The sequence below is a fragment of the Gobio gobio genome (assembly GCF_949357685.1).
Source record: "Gobio gobio genome assembly, chromosome: 21".
NCBI lineage: Eukaryota > Metazoa > Chordata > Actinopteri > Cypriniformes > Gobionidae > Gobio > Gobio gobio.
In genome coordinates, this window is record NC_137117.1 from 8,068,306 (window position 1) to 8,081,274 (window position 12,969).

Sequence of the window (12,969 nt, forward strand, 5' to 3'; positions counted from 1 at the left end):
CAGGGATGACCGCAGGCTGGAGAGGATTGTCAGGAAAAGGCCATTCAAATGTGCTTCATTAAGTCCAGAGTCAACACAGCCGTCTACCAGGACATTTTAGAGCACTTCATGCTTCCTTTAATTTTCCAGTGGCACCTGTCCACACTGCCAAAAGTACCAAAACCTGGTTCAAGAGAATATATGGGGCATTGCCAAGAGAAAGATGAGAGACATGAGACCGAACAATACAGAAGAGCTGAAGGTCGCTGTTGAAGCATCCTGGTCTTCCATACCACCTCAGCAGTGCCACAGCCTGATAGCATCCATGCCATGCCGCATTGAGGCAGTAATTCATGCAAAAGGGGCCTAAACCAAGTACTGAGTATGTATGCATGGTCATACTTTTCAGAGGGCATTTCTGTATTTAAAATCTTTTTTTATTGATTTCATGGAATATTCTAATTTTCTACAATTTTTAATTTGGGGTTTTCATAAACTGTAAGCCATAATCATCAAAATTATAACAAATAAAGGCTTGAAATATCTTACTGTGCATGGCATGAGTCTATATAATATAATAGTTTCACCTTTTAAATGTAATTACTGAAATAAACGAACATTTGCATGATATTCTAATTTGTTGAGTTTCACCTGTAGATGTAGATTCTCTCACATGTTAATAGAGCTTTCTAATGAGCTGATGATCTGAACCAGGTGTGTTTATTAAAGAATTAATAAATGCAAAAATATGCAGAGCGGTGGGTCCCCAGGACTGGAGCCCTGGGATTAGTGGTTTAGTCTATGAGGTCCAGATTTTCTCTGTAACCATTTACAGTGCAGATCTGACATCTGACTCGAAACGACTTACTCTACCACACTTTTGTCTCTCATTAATAAGTGGTAGATCATTCAGTTCTATGGCACTGAAACTCTGGAGTTGATTTTGGAAGTATATATTAAACAAATACATATAAACATGAAATGAAACTCACTGTAGTTTACAGTGTGGATTGTTCTGCAGATCATAAAGCAGCTTCACTCCACAGTCCCCTGGTTTATTCTTACTTAGATTCAGTTGTCTCAGGTGTGATGGGTTTGATCTCAGAGCTGAAGCAAGGGCAACACAATCCTCCTCTGTGATACTGCAGTTAGACAACCTGCATAGAGTGTAGATAAACAACAATTTCTCAAGTTCACATGTAAACATGATAGTGAGTGTGCATGTATGGTTTACCGATAACAGATTTAATCAGTTTCAGTAACATCTTTACAGTATGTGTAAGAACTGATAATTGGCAGTCTGCCAAAGATGCTGTCCATGGGAATAACTAGGAATATTGTTTTAACAATCTTACTCTGTTGCAAGATTATAGTAATCTAGTATATCACACGAACTGTACATATGAACTTCAACATACAACTAACACAGATGCACAAGATTTTTTGGCATTCTAACCATATGCATTCTAAAGGCTGAAGACAACAATTGACAACCAGCATCTTTTAAACTGTGGGCTGTTTTATCATGGTGTGTATTTGCTCACCTTTTCCACATTATTATTAACACCTGTATGCACCTTTTCTATGTTGCATTACATGGCAAGGTGTTCCCTACACTTTAACAGTTAGATAATCATTCAATGTCTTTATGAATTTACATCATGTTTCTATCTATGTTTGTATGTGCTTTTGTGTATTTGTTGGTAAAAGAAAAATGTTCTAAATTTATGCATTCACGCTTCCTTTCCTTGCGTCAAACCTAGTCCTTCTTAGGATACAAATTAATAACACAAAGATGATGTGAGGACAGAGAAATCAAAGAAAGGCATGTTTGTAAAATGGTGGTCACCTCATCACAGTGCATGCTTTTATTGGATGCATGCTTCTCAATTCTATAGTTGATATTTGCACTTCAGATATATAACCATAATATCACAATAATATGATAACACACACCATAGCTTCTCCAGTTTACAGAGTGGATTCTGCAGTAGATTAGAGATCTGTTTCACTCCTGAGTGCCCTAGTTCATTATTGCCCAAATTGAGGAATCTAAGGTGTGAGGGGTTTGACATCAGAGCTGAAGCCAGAACAATACAACCTTCTTCTGTAATACTGCATTCAGACATCCTGCAGAGAGAATCAGAAACAAATCATCATTCCATTGGCACAACTTTCATAATTCCATTATACAGCAAATGAGATCGGTGTATTTGTAATAGTACTTTCAAGGTGCTTAGACACTTTCCGCTTTGTCAGTTTGTGGCTCTGGACCAGGTTTTCATTAGGATGTTTTTGAACACTGTGTTTGTTCACACCCCAATTTTGTACAATCTCCACTGGCTCCCAGTGGTATATTGCATTAAATACAAAATTCTCCTGCTCACTTTTAAATCTTTGCATGCTTGGCTTCCCCCTATCTTTGTTACCTGTTCCTCCCCTACAGCCCAACTCACTCACTACAATCTTCTGACTCTGGTCTTCTCGTTGTCATCATGGCAGCTGTTTGTAGGTTGGATATACACTCACCTAAAGGATTATTAGGAACACCTGTTCCGTTTCTCATTAATGCAATTATCTAATCAACCAATCACATGGCAGTTGCTTCAATGCATTTAGGGGTGTGGTCCTGGTCAAGACAATCTCCTGAACTCCAAACTGAATGTCAGAATGGGAAAGAAAGGTGATTTAAGCTATTTTGAGCGTGGCATGGTTGTTGGTGCCAGACGGGCCGGCCTGAGTATTTCACAATCTGCTCAGTTACTGGGATTTTCACGCACAACCATTTCTAGTGTTTACAAAGAATGGTGTGAAAAGGGAAAAACATCCAGTATGCAGCAGTCCTGTGGGCAAAAATGCCTTGTTGATGCTAGAGGTCAGAGGAGAATGGGCCAACTGATTCAAGCTGATAGAAGAGCAACTTTGACTGAAATAACCACTCGTTACAACCGAGGTATGCAGCAAAGCATTTGAGAAGCCACAACATGCACAACCTTGAGGCGGATGGGCTACAACAGCAGAAGACCCCACCGGGTACCACTCATCTCCACTACAAATAGGAAAAAGAGGCTACAATTTGCACAAGCTCACCAAAATTGGACAGTTGAAGACTGGAAAAATGTTGCCTGGTCTGATGAGTCTCGATTTCTGTTGAGACATTCAGATGGTAGAGTCAGAATTTGGCGTAAACAGAATGAGAACATGGATGCATCATGCCTTGTTACCGCTGTGCAGGCTGGTGGTGGTGGTGTAATGGTGTGGGGAATGTTTTCTTGGCACACTTTAGGCCCCTTAGTGCCAATTGGGCATCGTTTAAATGCCACGGCCTACCTGAGCATTGTTTCTGACCATGTCCATCCCTTTATGACCACCATGTACCCATCCTCTGTTGGCTACTTCCAGCAGGATAATGCACCATGTCACAAAGCTCGAATCATTTCAAATTGGTTTCTTGAACATGACAATGAGTTCACTGTACTAAAATGGCCCCTACAGTCACCAGATCTCAACCCAATAGAGCATCTTTGGGATGTGGTGGAATGGGAGCTTCGTGCCCTGGATGTCTCCATCATCTGCAAGAGGCTATCCTATCAATATGGGCCAACATTTCTAAAGAATGCTTTCAGGACCTTGTTGAATTAATGCCACGTAGAATTAAGGCAGTTCTGAAGGCGAAAGGGGGTCAAACACAGTATTAGTATGGTGTTCCTAATAATCCTTTAGGTGAGTGTATTCGGCAGCATGGACTTTTGTCCTCAAAGTTGATGAGTTAGAAGCAGGAAAAATTGGCAAGCATAAGGATTTGAGTGATTTTGACAAGGGCCAAATTGTGATGGCTAGACGGCTGGGACAGAGCATCTCCAAAGCTGCAGCTCTTGTGTGGTGTTCCCGGTCTGCAGTGGTCAGTGTCTATCAAAAGTGCTCCAAGGAAGGAACAGTGGTGAACTGGCAACAGGGTCATGTGCGGCCAAGGCTCGTTGATGCACGTGGGGTGTGAAGGCTGGCTCAAACAGATGAGCTACTGTAGCTCAGATTGCTCAAGAAGTTAATACTGGTTCTGATAAGAGCATCGCAGTTTGTTGAGTATGGGGCTGCATAGCCGCAGACCAGTCAGGGTGCCCATGCTGACCCTGTCCACTGCCGAAAGTGACAACAGTGGGCACTTGAGCATCAGAAATGGACCACGGAGCAATGGAAGAAGGTGGCCTGGTCCGATGAATCACGTTTTTTTTTTTACATCACGTGGATGGCCAGGTGCGTATGTGTCACTTGCCTGTGGAACACATGGCACCAGGATGCACTATGGGAAGAAGGCAAGCTGACGGGAGGCAGTGTAATACTTTGGATAACGTTCTGCTGGCAAGCTTTGGGTCCTTCCATCCATGTGGATGTGTAATGATACAGAAGCAGGAACTATAGAACGTTGTCTTTAACAGGATTAGAACCCCGGTCTCCTGGACTCAGAGCTGCTGTTCTTCCTGAGTGAGCTAACTCAAGGTTGAGGATTTTGAGACCCAAGTGCAGACGAATAACAAAAATATCAAGGAGACGAACGGTATAAACTCAAAGTAGCTTTTACTTTGTAGAATGATAAAGAAACAAAGTACAAACAAAAAACTAGCATCAAAGCTTTCAATGGTCACAAAAAGGAAAACAAAACAAGCACAATGGCTCACAAAAGACTCACGGAATGCACTGGGATACACAGGTAGGTAGGCTCAAGACTGAACAAAAAACAATGACTGAAGGCAAACTTAAATAGGGCCCAACACAGGTGAGTTTCATTAACACTGATTGTTAAGTACAACTGAGAGTCCTTGCCAATGGTTTCCCCCTGGCAACTGGGAGGAGGATTGCAGGCAAAAGACCTCCTGCGCCCCCTTGTGACTGGGAGCCATACCGCTGATCATGGCAGTTATAGCTGTTGGAAGTAGTATTGCTGGGTAAAGTCTTACAGGAGCCCCCTCTTGATGAACGGCTTCTGACGTTCCTCTTAGTGCTGTTCGACTGTTGTCTGTGGAAGTCCCTGATGAGGTCCGGTCCCAGTATGTCTCTAGCTGGTACCCACGAGCGCTCTTCTGGACCATAGCCCTGCCAGTCGACCAAATACTGGACCCCTCCCCGTACTTTGCGCATGTTCAATAATCTCTGCACGGAGTAAACACGTTGCCCCTCCACCATCCGAGGAACTGGAGGTAGTCTACCTACAGGAGACAAAGGAGAGTAGATGACAGGTTTGAGGCATGAGACATGGAATGTGGGGTGTATGCGCATGGACCTGGGCAATAGGAGTCGGTAAGAAACCGGGTTTATTTTCTTGAGAACTTTGAAAGGTCCAATGTATTTAGGACCAAGTTTCTGTGACTCGAGGCGCAATGGCAGATTCCTAGTTGAAAGCCACACCCTCTGTCCAGGACGGAATGATGGACCTATCCGTCTACGTCGATTGGCCTGTTTCTGTTGTTCCTGGGACGACTTTAACAGGGCTGCCCGAGCTCTCCGCCAGATCCCCCGGCACCTCTGGACTAACTGGGCCGCTGCTGGAACCTGTGCTTGTACGTCCTGTTCAGAAAATAGAGAGGGAGGGAACCCAAACTGGCATTCAAATGGAGACATACCCAATGATGAGTGATGGAGAGTGTTATGGGCAAATTCCGCCCAGACCAGCTGGGAACTCGATGTGCTCGGGTTGTGCGAAACAAGACACCTGAGGGTCTTCTCAATCTCCTGGTTCACTCTCTCTGTCTGACCATTGGATTGGGGATGAAACCCTGAAGACAAGCTGATGGTGGAACCGATTAGACGTCCAAAAGCCTTCCAGAATCTTGAGGTAAACTGGGAACCCCGATCAGAGACCATATCCTGAGGAAAACCATGAATTCTAAAGACATGTTGCATGAGAAGTTCTGCCGTCTGGCCTGCTGTAGGAATTTTAGAGGTGGGAATGAGATGACATGCCTTAGAAAATCTGTCGACTACTACAAGAATCACTGTGTTACCTTGAGAGTTGGGTAGGCCATTAACAAAATCCATGGATATGTGGGACCAAGGTTGTCTCGGGATAGGGAGGGGATGTAGTTTACCTTGAGGGAGGGTTCTAGGTTCCTTATTCTGGGCGCAAGTGGAACATGCAGCAACAAATCTCCGGATATCAGTCCCCATGTTGGGCCACCAGAACTTAGATTGGATCCGCTTCAGGGTGAAGGTACGGCATGACCCCACTGCAGTACTTTGGACCTGATGGTGTTTGGCACAAAGAGGAGACCCGATGGGCCATTACCTGGGTCAGGTTGGCGATGTTGAGCCTTTCGTACTGCCGTCTCCAAGTCCCATTGGATGCCTGTCAGCACTCTGGACCTTGGTATGATGGGTTCCGAACAGTCCTTTTCTCCCTGTGACTCGAACTGCCTTGACAGAGCATCGGGCTTTATATTCTTGTAACCGGGTCTGTAAGAGAGGACAAAGTCGAAACGGTTAAAGAAAAGGGCCCACCGAGCTTGGCGAGGATTCAACCTTTTGGCTCCCTGGATGTAGGTGAGGTTCTTGTGGTCTGTCCATATCAGAAATGGGTGTTTTGCCCCCTCCAACCAGTGCCTCCATTCCTCCAATGCCATCTTAACCGCCAGCAGCTCCCGATTCCCAATATCATAATTCTTCTCCGCTGCTGTCAGCCGACGTGAAAAAAGAAGGCACAAGGATGGAGTTTATTATCCCTAGTCATTCTCTGGGATAGAACGGCTCCCACACCAACATCTGATGCGTCCACCTCAACAATAAACGGTAACTCAGGATCTGGTAGAGTCAATGTGGGAGTTGAAGTTAATAGCCGTTTGAGTTGTTCAAATGGCTGGTTAGCCTTCTCGGTCCACTGGAAGGGTGTGCCAGACTTCCTGGTGAGAGCTGTGAGAGGTTCTGCAATGGAACTGAAGCCTTGAATAAATCTCCTATAAAAGTTGGCAAAACCCAGGAAGCGTTGGACTTGTTTCAATGAATCAGGGCGGGGCCACTCCAGGACTGCACGAACCTTGCTAGGATCCATCTGCACACTGCCACATGAAAGGATGAAACCCAAGAAAGAGACAGTAGTGACATGAAACTCACTTTTCTCCAGTTTGACAAAGAGGTTGTTCATGAGCAGACGAGATAGAACTTGCCGAACGTGTTGAATGTAATCTTCGTAACTCTGGGAAAATATTAAGATATCATCGAGATAAACAAACACACATTGGTTCAACATCTCTCTCAGGACATCATTAATAAGGGCTTGGAAGACGGCCGGGGCATTAGCTAGCCCGAAGGGCATTACCTGATACTCGTAATGCCCAGTAGGGGTGTTGAAAGCCGTCTTCCATTCATCCCCCTCCCGGATTCTCACCAGGTGGTACGCATTCCGGAGGTCCAACTTAGTGAAGATGGTAGCGCCCTGGAGGAGTTCGAAAGCTGTGGCCATCAGTGGCAGTGGATATCGATTCTTTACTGTGATGTTGTTTAGGCCACGATAGTCAATGCATGGCCGAAGACCTCCATCCTTTTTACCCACGAAAAAGAAGCCAGCCCCTGCAGGTGACGTGGAAGGCCGAATAAATCCATTCTCTAGTGCCTTCTGAATGTACTCATCCATTGCCGACCTCTCTGGAGCTGACAACGAGAAAAGTCTACCTCTTGGAGGGCAAGTTCCTGGCAGCAACTCAATGGCGCAATCATAGGGTCGGTGAGGAGGAAGAGTATCGGCCCGCGACTTACTAAACACATCCTGGAGATCAACATATTCCTGAGGAACTCGAGATAGGTCAGGAGAAGGAACAACCAGAGCAGGGGGTGTAAGTTTGACCTGAGGAACGGCTAGTACCTTAGTTCTTGGCATATTAGACTCATGCTGGATCCCGAGTTGTCGTTTAGGCCCCAAAAAAGAATCAGGAGATGAACGAATTCCAGCCGTTGGACATGCACACCTCCATCTGGTGAAACGGCTAGTTGGCCAGTCAATCTGAGGATTGTGAGAAATTAGCCAAGGGTAACCAAGAATAACTGGGAACTCGGGTGTGTCAATGATTAAAAAAAACAGTGATTCTTGATGAGAGTCTACTTCAACTGAAATGGGAATGGTACAGTGTGTTACCTGGCCGGACCCCAGAGGTCTGTTGTCTAAGGAGGTTATCGTGAGCCGATCCTGGAGAGTTATGAGTGGTACCTTCCAGCTCTTGGCCAGAGTACTGTCCATGAAATTGCCAGCAGCACCTGAGTCGATGAATGCAGAACTCTTGTGCCAACCATTACCCCAGGAGAAGTGCATCACCGTCGAAAAGCCAGCTGAAGATCGGGGGTCAGTTATTTCTCTCGTCTCAGCCCCCCTCTCTCTGGACGAGAAATCTCTTTTCCCACAAGCTCAGGGCAATTTGTTCGAAAATGCCCCAGTTCTCCACAATACAGGCAGCGCCGCTCCCGCATACGTTTGTCCCGTTCAGATTGTGATAAGCAGTTTTTGCCAAGCTGCATGGGTTCCTCTGTGCAAAGAGTTTGGAATGCAGGTTGAACTGGACTGACGTTGCTTTGGGCTGTGAGTCGGTCTTGTTGTTTTTCAGACCTCCTATCCCTAATTCGGTTATCCACTCGGATGGCAACATCAATGAGAGAATCTAAGTTAGATGCAGGATCTCGGAAGGCCAATTCATCTTTTAACTCCGGTGCAAGGGCCTGATGAAATGCTGCTTGAAGAGCCTGCTCATTCCAGCCACTCTCCGCTGCCAGGGTACGGAACTCAATAGCCATTTCTGCTACACTGCACGTTCCTTGAGTGAGTTGAAGTAATCGTTGGTCATTTCCGACTACTCCTCCTGGATGATGGAATACCCTCCTCATCTCTGCTAGGAATTGCTCAGAGTTAGAAGTAAATGGTGAACAACGTTCCAAGAGAGCTGTAGCCCATTCCAATGCTCTTCCAGTCAGTAAGGTGATGATATAAGCCACTCGACTGCTGTCAGTAGGAAAACTACTGGGTTGAAGTTGGAAGGCTAGGGCACACTGAGTGATAAAGCCCCGACAGCCCCTGGTATTTCCATCGTATCTCTCAGGAGGTGGAAGCCTGGGCTCGAGAAGAGGAACTGCCGGAATAGTTTGAGGTTGGGGAAAAATTGGAGGTACCAGAGGTGGCGTGGGTAACTCAGAGACCTCCTGGGATGGAGGATTTTGAGGCAAAGCTAGAAGGTTCAACCTCTGAAGAATCTCTGCGAGCATCTGTTCATGATGCTGAATAGCGGTTGCTTGATTGGTGAGCTCAGATAGTATTCTCTCCACATTTGATGAAGGGCCTTGACTCTCTATCGTTTGGTTCAGTCTTGCTGTAATGATACAGAAGCAGGAACTATAGAACGTTGTATTTAACAGGATTAGAACCCCGGTCTCCTGGACTCAGAGCTGATGTTCTTCCTGAGTGAGCTAACTCAAGGTTGAGGATTTTGAGACCCAAGTGCAGACGAATAACAAAAATATCAAGGAGACGAACGGTATAAACTCAAAGTAGCTTTTACTTTGTAGAATGATAAAGAAACAAAGTACAAACAAAAAACTAGCATCAAAGCTTTCAATGGTCACAAAAAGGAAAACAAAACAAGCACAATGGCTCACAAAAGACTCACGGAATGCACTGGGATACACAGGTAGGTAGGCTCAAGACTGAACAAAAAACAATGACTGAAGGCAAACTTAAATAGGGCCCAACACAGGTGAGTATCATTAACACTGATTGTTAAGTACAACTGAGAGTCCTTGCCAATGGTTTTCCCCCTGGCAACTGGGAGGAGGATTGCAGGCAAAAGACCTCCTGCACCCCCTTGTGACTGGGAGCCATCCCGCTGATCAACTTACAGTGCTTAAAGAATTTGCTGCTAACATATTGGTGCCAGATACCACAGCACAACTTCAGGGGTCTAGTGGAGTCCATGCCTTGACGGGTCACGGCTGTTTAAGCAGCAAAAGTGGGACCAACACAATATTAGGATTAGTCATAATGTTATGCCTGATCGGTGTCTCAATAATTTATGAGTCTACCGTATAGATTTTTAAGCAGTCATTAAAATTTGTTCTTTTGTAGTGAATATCAGCACAACTTTTAAAAAAATAAAAAGTTAGTGTTGTATATTAATCAGATTAATCTCTCCACCATCAGCTGGTGTGTGGTGGGCGTTCTGGCGCAATATGGCTGCCGTCGCATCATCCAGGTGGATGCTGCACATTGGTGGTGGTTGAGGAGATTCCCCCTTCTATATGTAAAGCGCTTTGAGTGCCTAGAAAAGCGCTATATAAATGTAAAAAATTATTATTATTATATTTCAATTAGTTACAAAAGAAACAAAAGCAAAAAACTTTGCATGATCAACCAATGCACAGATTGAAAGTGAAAAAGTAATATAAAAAGACCTGACCAAATTTGTCTTTAATACATGATATAAAATACACTTACAGTAGTGTCTCCACTTTACAGTGTGGATCCTGCAATAGATCAGAAAGAAGCTTCACTGCTGAATCATCTAGTTTATTATAGTTTAGATTCATTTCTCTCAAGTGTGATGGGTTTGATCTCAGAGCTGAAGCCAGAGCAGCACAGCCTTGTCCTCCTATTCTGCATTTCCAAAGCCTCAATAGAGAGAGAAAAAAACACTTTACACTTACATTTAGTACAGACATATAATATGTGGTTAATGTGCGGAATAAACACTGTTGTTCTGTATACCAGGGTTCCTCAAATCTTACCCTGGAGGGCCAATGCGCTGCAGAGTTTAGCTCCAACCCTAATCAAACTCACCTACCTGTAGTTTTTTAATGAACCTGAAGACATTGATTATCATGTTCAGGTGTGTTTGATTAGGGTTGGAGCTAAACTCTGCAGCGCATTGGCCCTCCAGGGTAAGATTTGAGGAACCCTGCTGTATACTATAAAAATCTGTCAAAAAGATATACAATTTACACTAAATTTATTTAGTGGTAGACTGACAGAATTATAAAAAACAACAACATAGAAATCACTAGGTTTGTAATTTTATACAGTCATTAAATCAGAAGAAATTACACTGTACAATCTAACCAACTCTTAAATACCTTGTCCTTATGAATCATAAATATAGATTTATTTTCTCATAATAACTTTACCATGTTTGGCCATTAGTCATTATTTTTTCATATTACTTGTATCATTGGGAGTTTGACAAATGTTAAGATCAGCCATATTGTCTCAATGCTGTTTTGAATTTCATTGATTGTACACTGCTGTACAAGATAAGTTGATCTTGACCACATACAATGGCTTCTAATAGCTCAATTTCTACCGACACCTTCGATTGAGTGGATCAGCCATCAATCTGATGGACCAATAGTGGTATGTATGCCACTTTAGATATAGCTTTTGAGTCATCACATTGTATCATGCACACAAATGTTGCTGTCCTTTATAATTCCATAAATTGATTACCATAAATAATCTTTTCTCATCATGGCTTCATGTTAATGACTGGCTAGTGTTTGTATTATAATTTCTTTTTTTTAACAAGAATAAGGAGACTGCATGTGGAAGGTTAATTGGACATAATCAGATATTTCATCATATACATGAAGTTCCTCAAGGAAGACCATAAAAAGCATGCAACTTGGTGAAGCATCATGAAACTTGAGTGTAAAATTAAGATGTGTTTTGTTTTGAGTGTGAGAGAACACACAATCAGATATATTTCTATTTGAATATCTGTTTGATAATACACATTATTATTTAATAAATAATTACACTCACTTGAGTTTCTCCAGTTTACAGTTTGGATCTTTCAGTAAAGTGGATAGCTGCTTCACTCCTGATTCTCCTAGTCTATTGCAGCTCAGATCGAAATTTCTCAGGTGTGAGGGGTTTGATCTCAGAGCTGAAACCAGAGCAGCACAGCCCCTCTCTTTAATACTGCAATTAGACAACCTGCAGCATGATGGAGAAAACATATCACTCATACAGCCTAACACACAAAATCTATAATTAAATTTGAAGTAATATAGTTTACTACACATAAATGTTTACTGACGTAATATGTTCATTGATGTACCCATTATCAAAGTCATGAAATTTCCAAATTTCTCATAGAACAATAATTATTGAAAATAAATCCTTACCGTTGGTCCAAAAAACATTTGTATAATTATATATGTAATTTTGGCATTAGTGGCATCAAACATCTATTCATAAATTTAAAAAAAGGAAATTATGAATACTGACTTTAATTCCTCCAGTTTACATTGTGAATCCTTCAGTAGAGTAGAGAGTAGCTTTACTCCTGATTCCCCTGGTTCATTGTAGTTAAGATTCAATGTTGTCATGTGTGAGGGATTTGATCTTAGAGCTGAAATCAGATCAGCACACTCTTCCTCTCCAATATTGCAGTCATACAACCTGCAAAAAACCTTCTGTCACTACTGAACAATTCTTTTCAATCCAAAGTAATGATTGATAATAAAGTAATACATATTATTAAACAGTTGTTGAAATATGGCTGGATGCCTGAAAGTGGTTAGAAAATATAATAAACCATCTGCACTAACATTAATTTGACCAATTTACAACGCTGATCCCTCAGTAGAGCAGATAGTTGCTTCATTCCTGAACATCCTGGTTTATTATTGTTCAGATTCAGTTCTCTCAGGTGTGAGGGGTTTGATCTTAGAGCTGAAGCCAGAGCAGTACAGCCTTCTTCTCCAATATTACAGCCCCACAGTCTGCAGAAGGGAGGATAAAAGCTTCACACACTTATTTGATAATTATCCACAGCACTTATGTGCCCCATAAATTATAGGGCACATAAGTGTATACATTTTTTTCTTACATGAAATGGAATTCCAGGTATATAATTAAACTATTTGATACAACCTAAGATCTGTCAGCAGCATATCTGGCATGTTGATTGTTCTGATGTTATTGATTACCACTGAAAATAGTATTTGTCTCAGTTTATAGGAACAAAT

General features: G+C 42.8%; 1 protein-coding gene across 1 annotated transcript in view; it reads right to left on the reverse strand.

The window, feature by feature from the left end:
• Positions 1 to 967: 967 nt before the first annotated feature.
• Positions 968 to 12,969, reverse strand: part of LOC307118021 (NLR family CARD domain-containing protein 3-like) — a gene marked incomplete at its 3' end in the record, with an annotated part of 44,564 nt that continues 32,562 nt past the window's right edge. The window contains exons 10-13 of the mRNA XM_079803313.1: positions 12,550 to 12,723; positions 11,759 to 11,932; positions 10,439 to 10,612; positions 968 to 1,136 (exon numbers count right to left, since the gene is read on the reverse strand). Coding sequence (XP_079659439.1) covers positions 968 to 1,136; positions 10,439 to 10,612; positions 11,759 to 11,932; positions 12,550 to 12,723 — 691 coding nt within the window. The remainder of the gene's footprint in view (positions 1,137 to 10,438; positions 10,613 to 11,758; positions 11,933 to 12,549; positions 12,724 to 12,969) is intronic.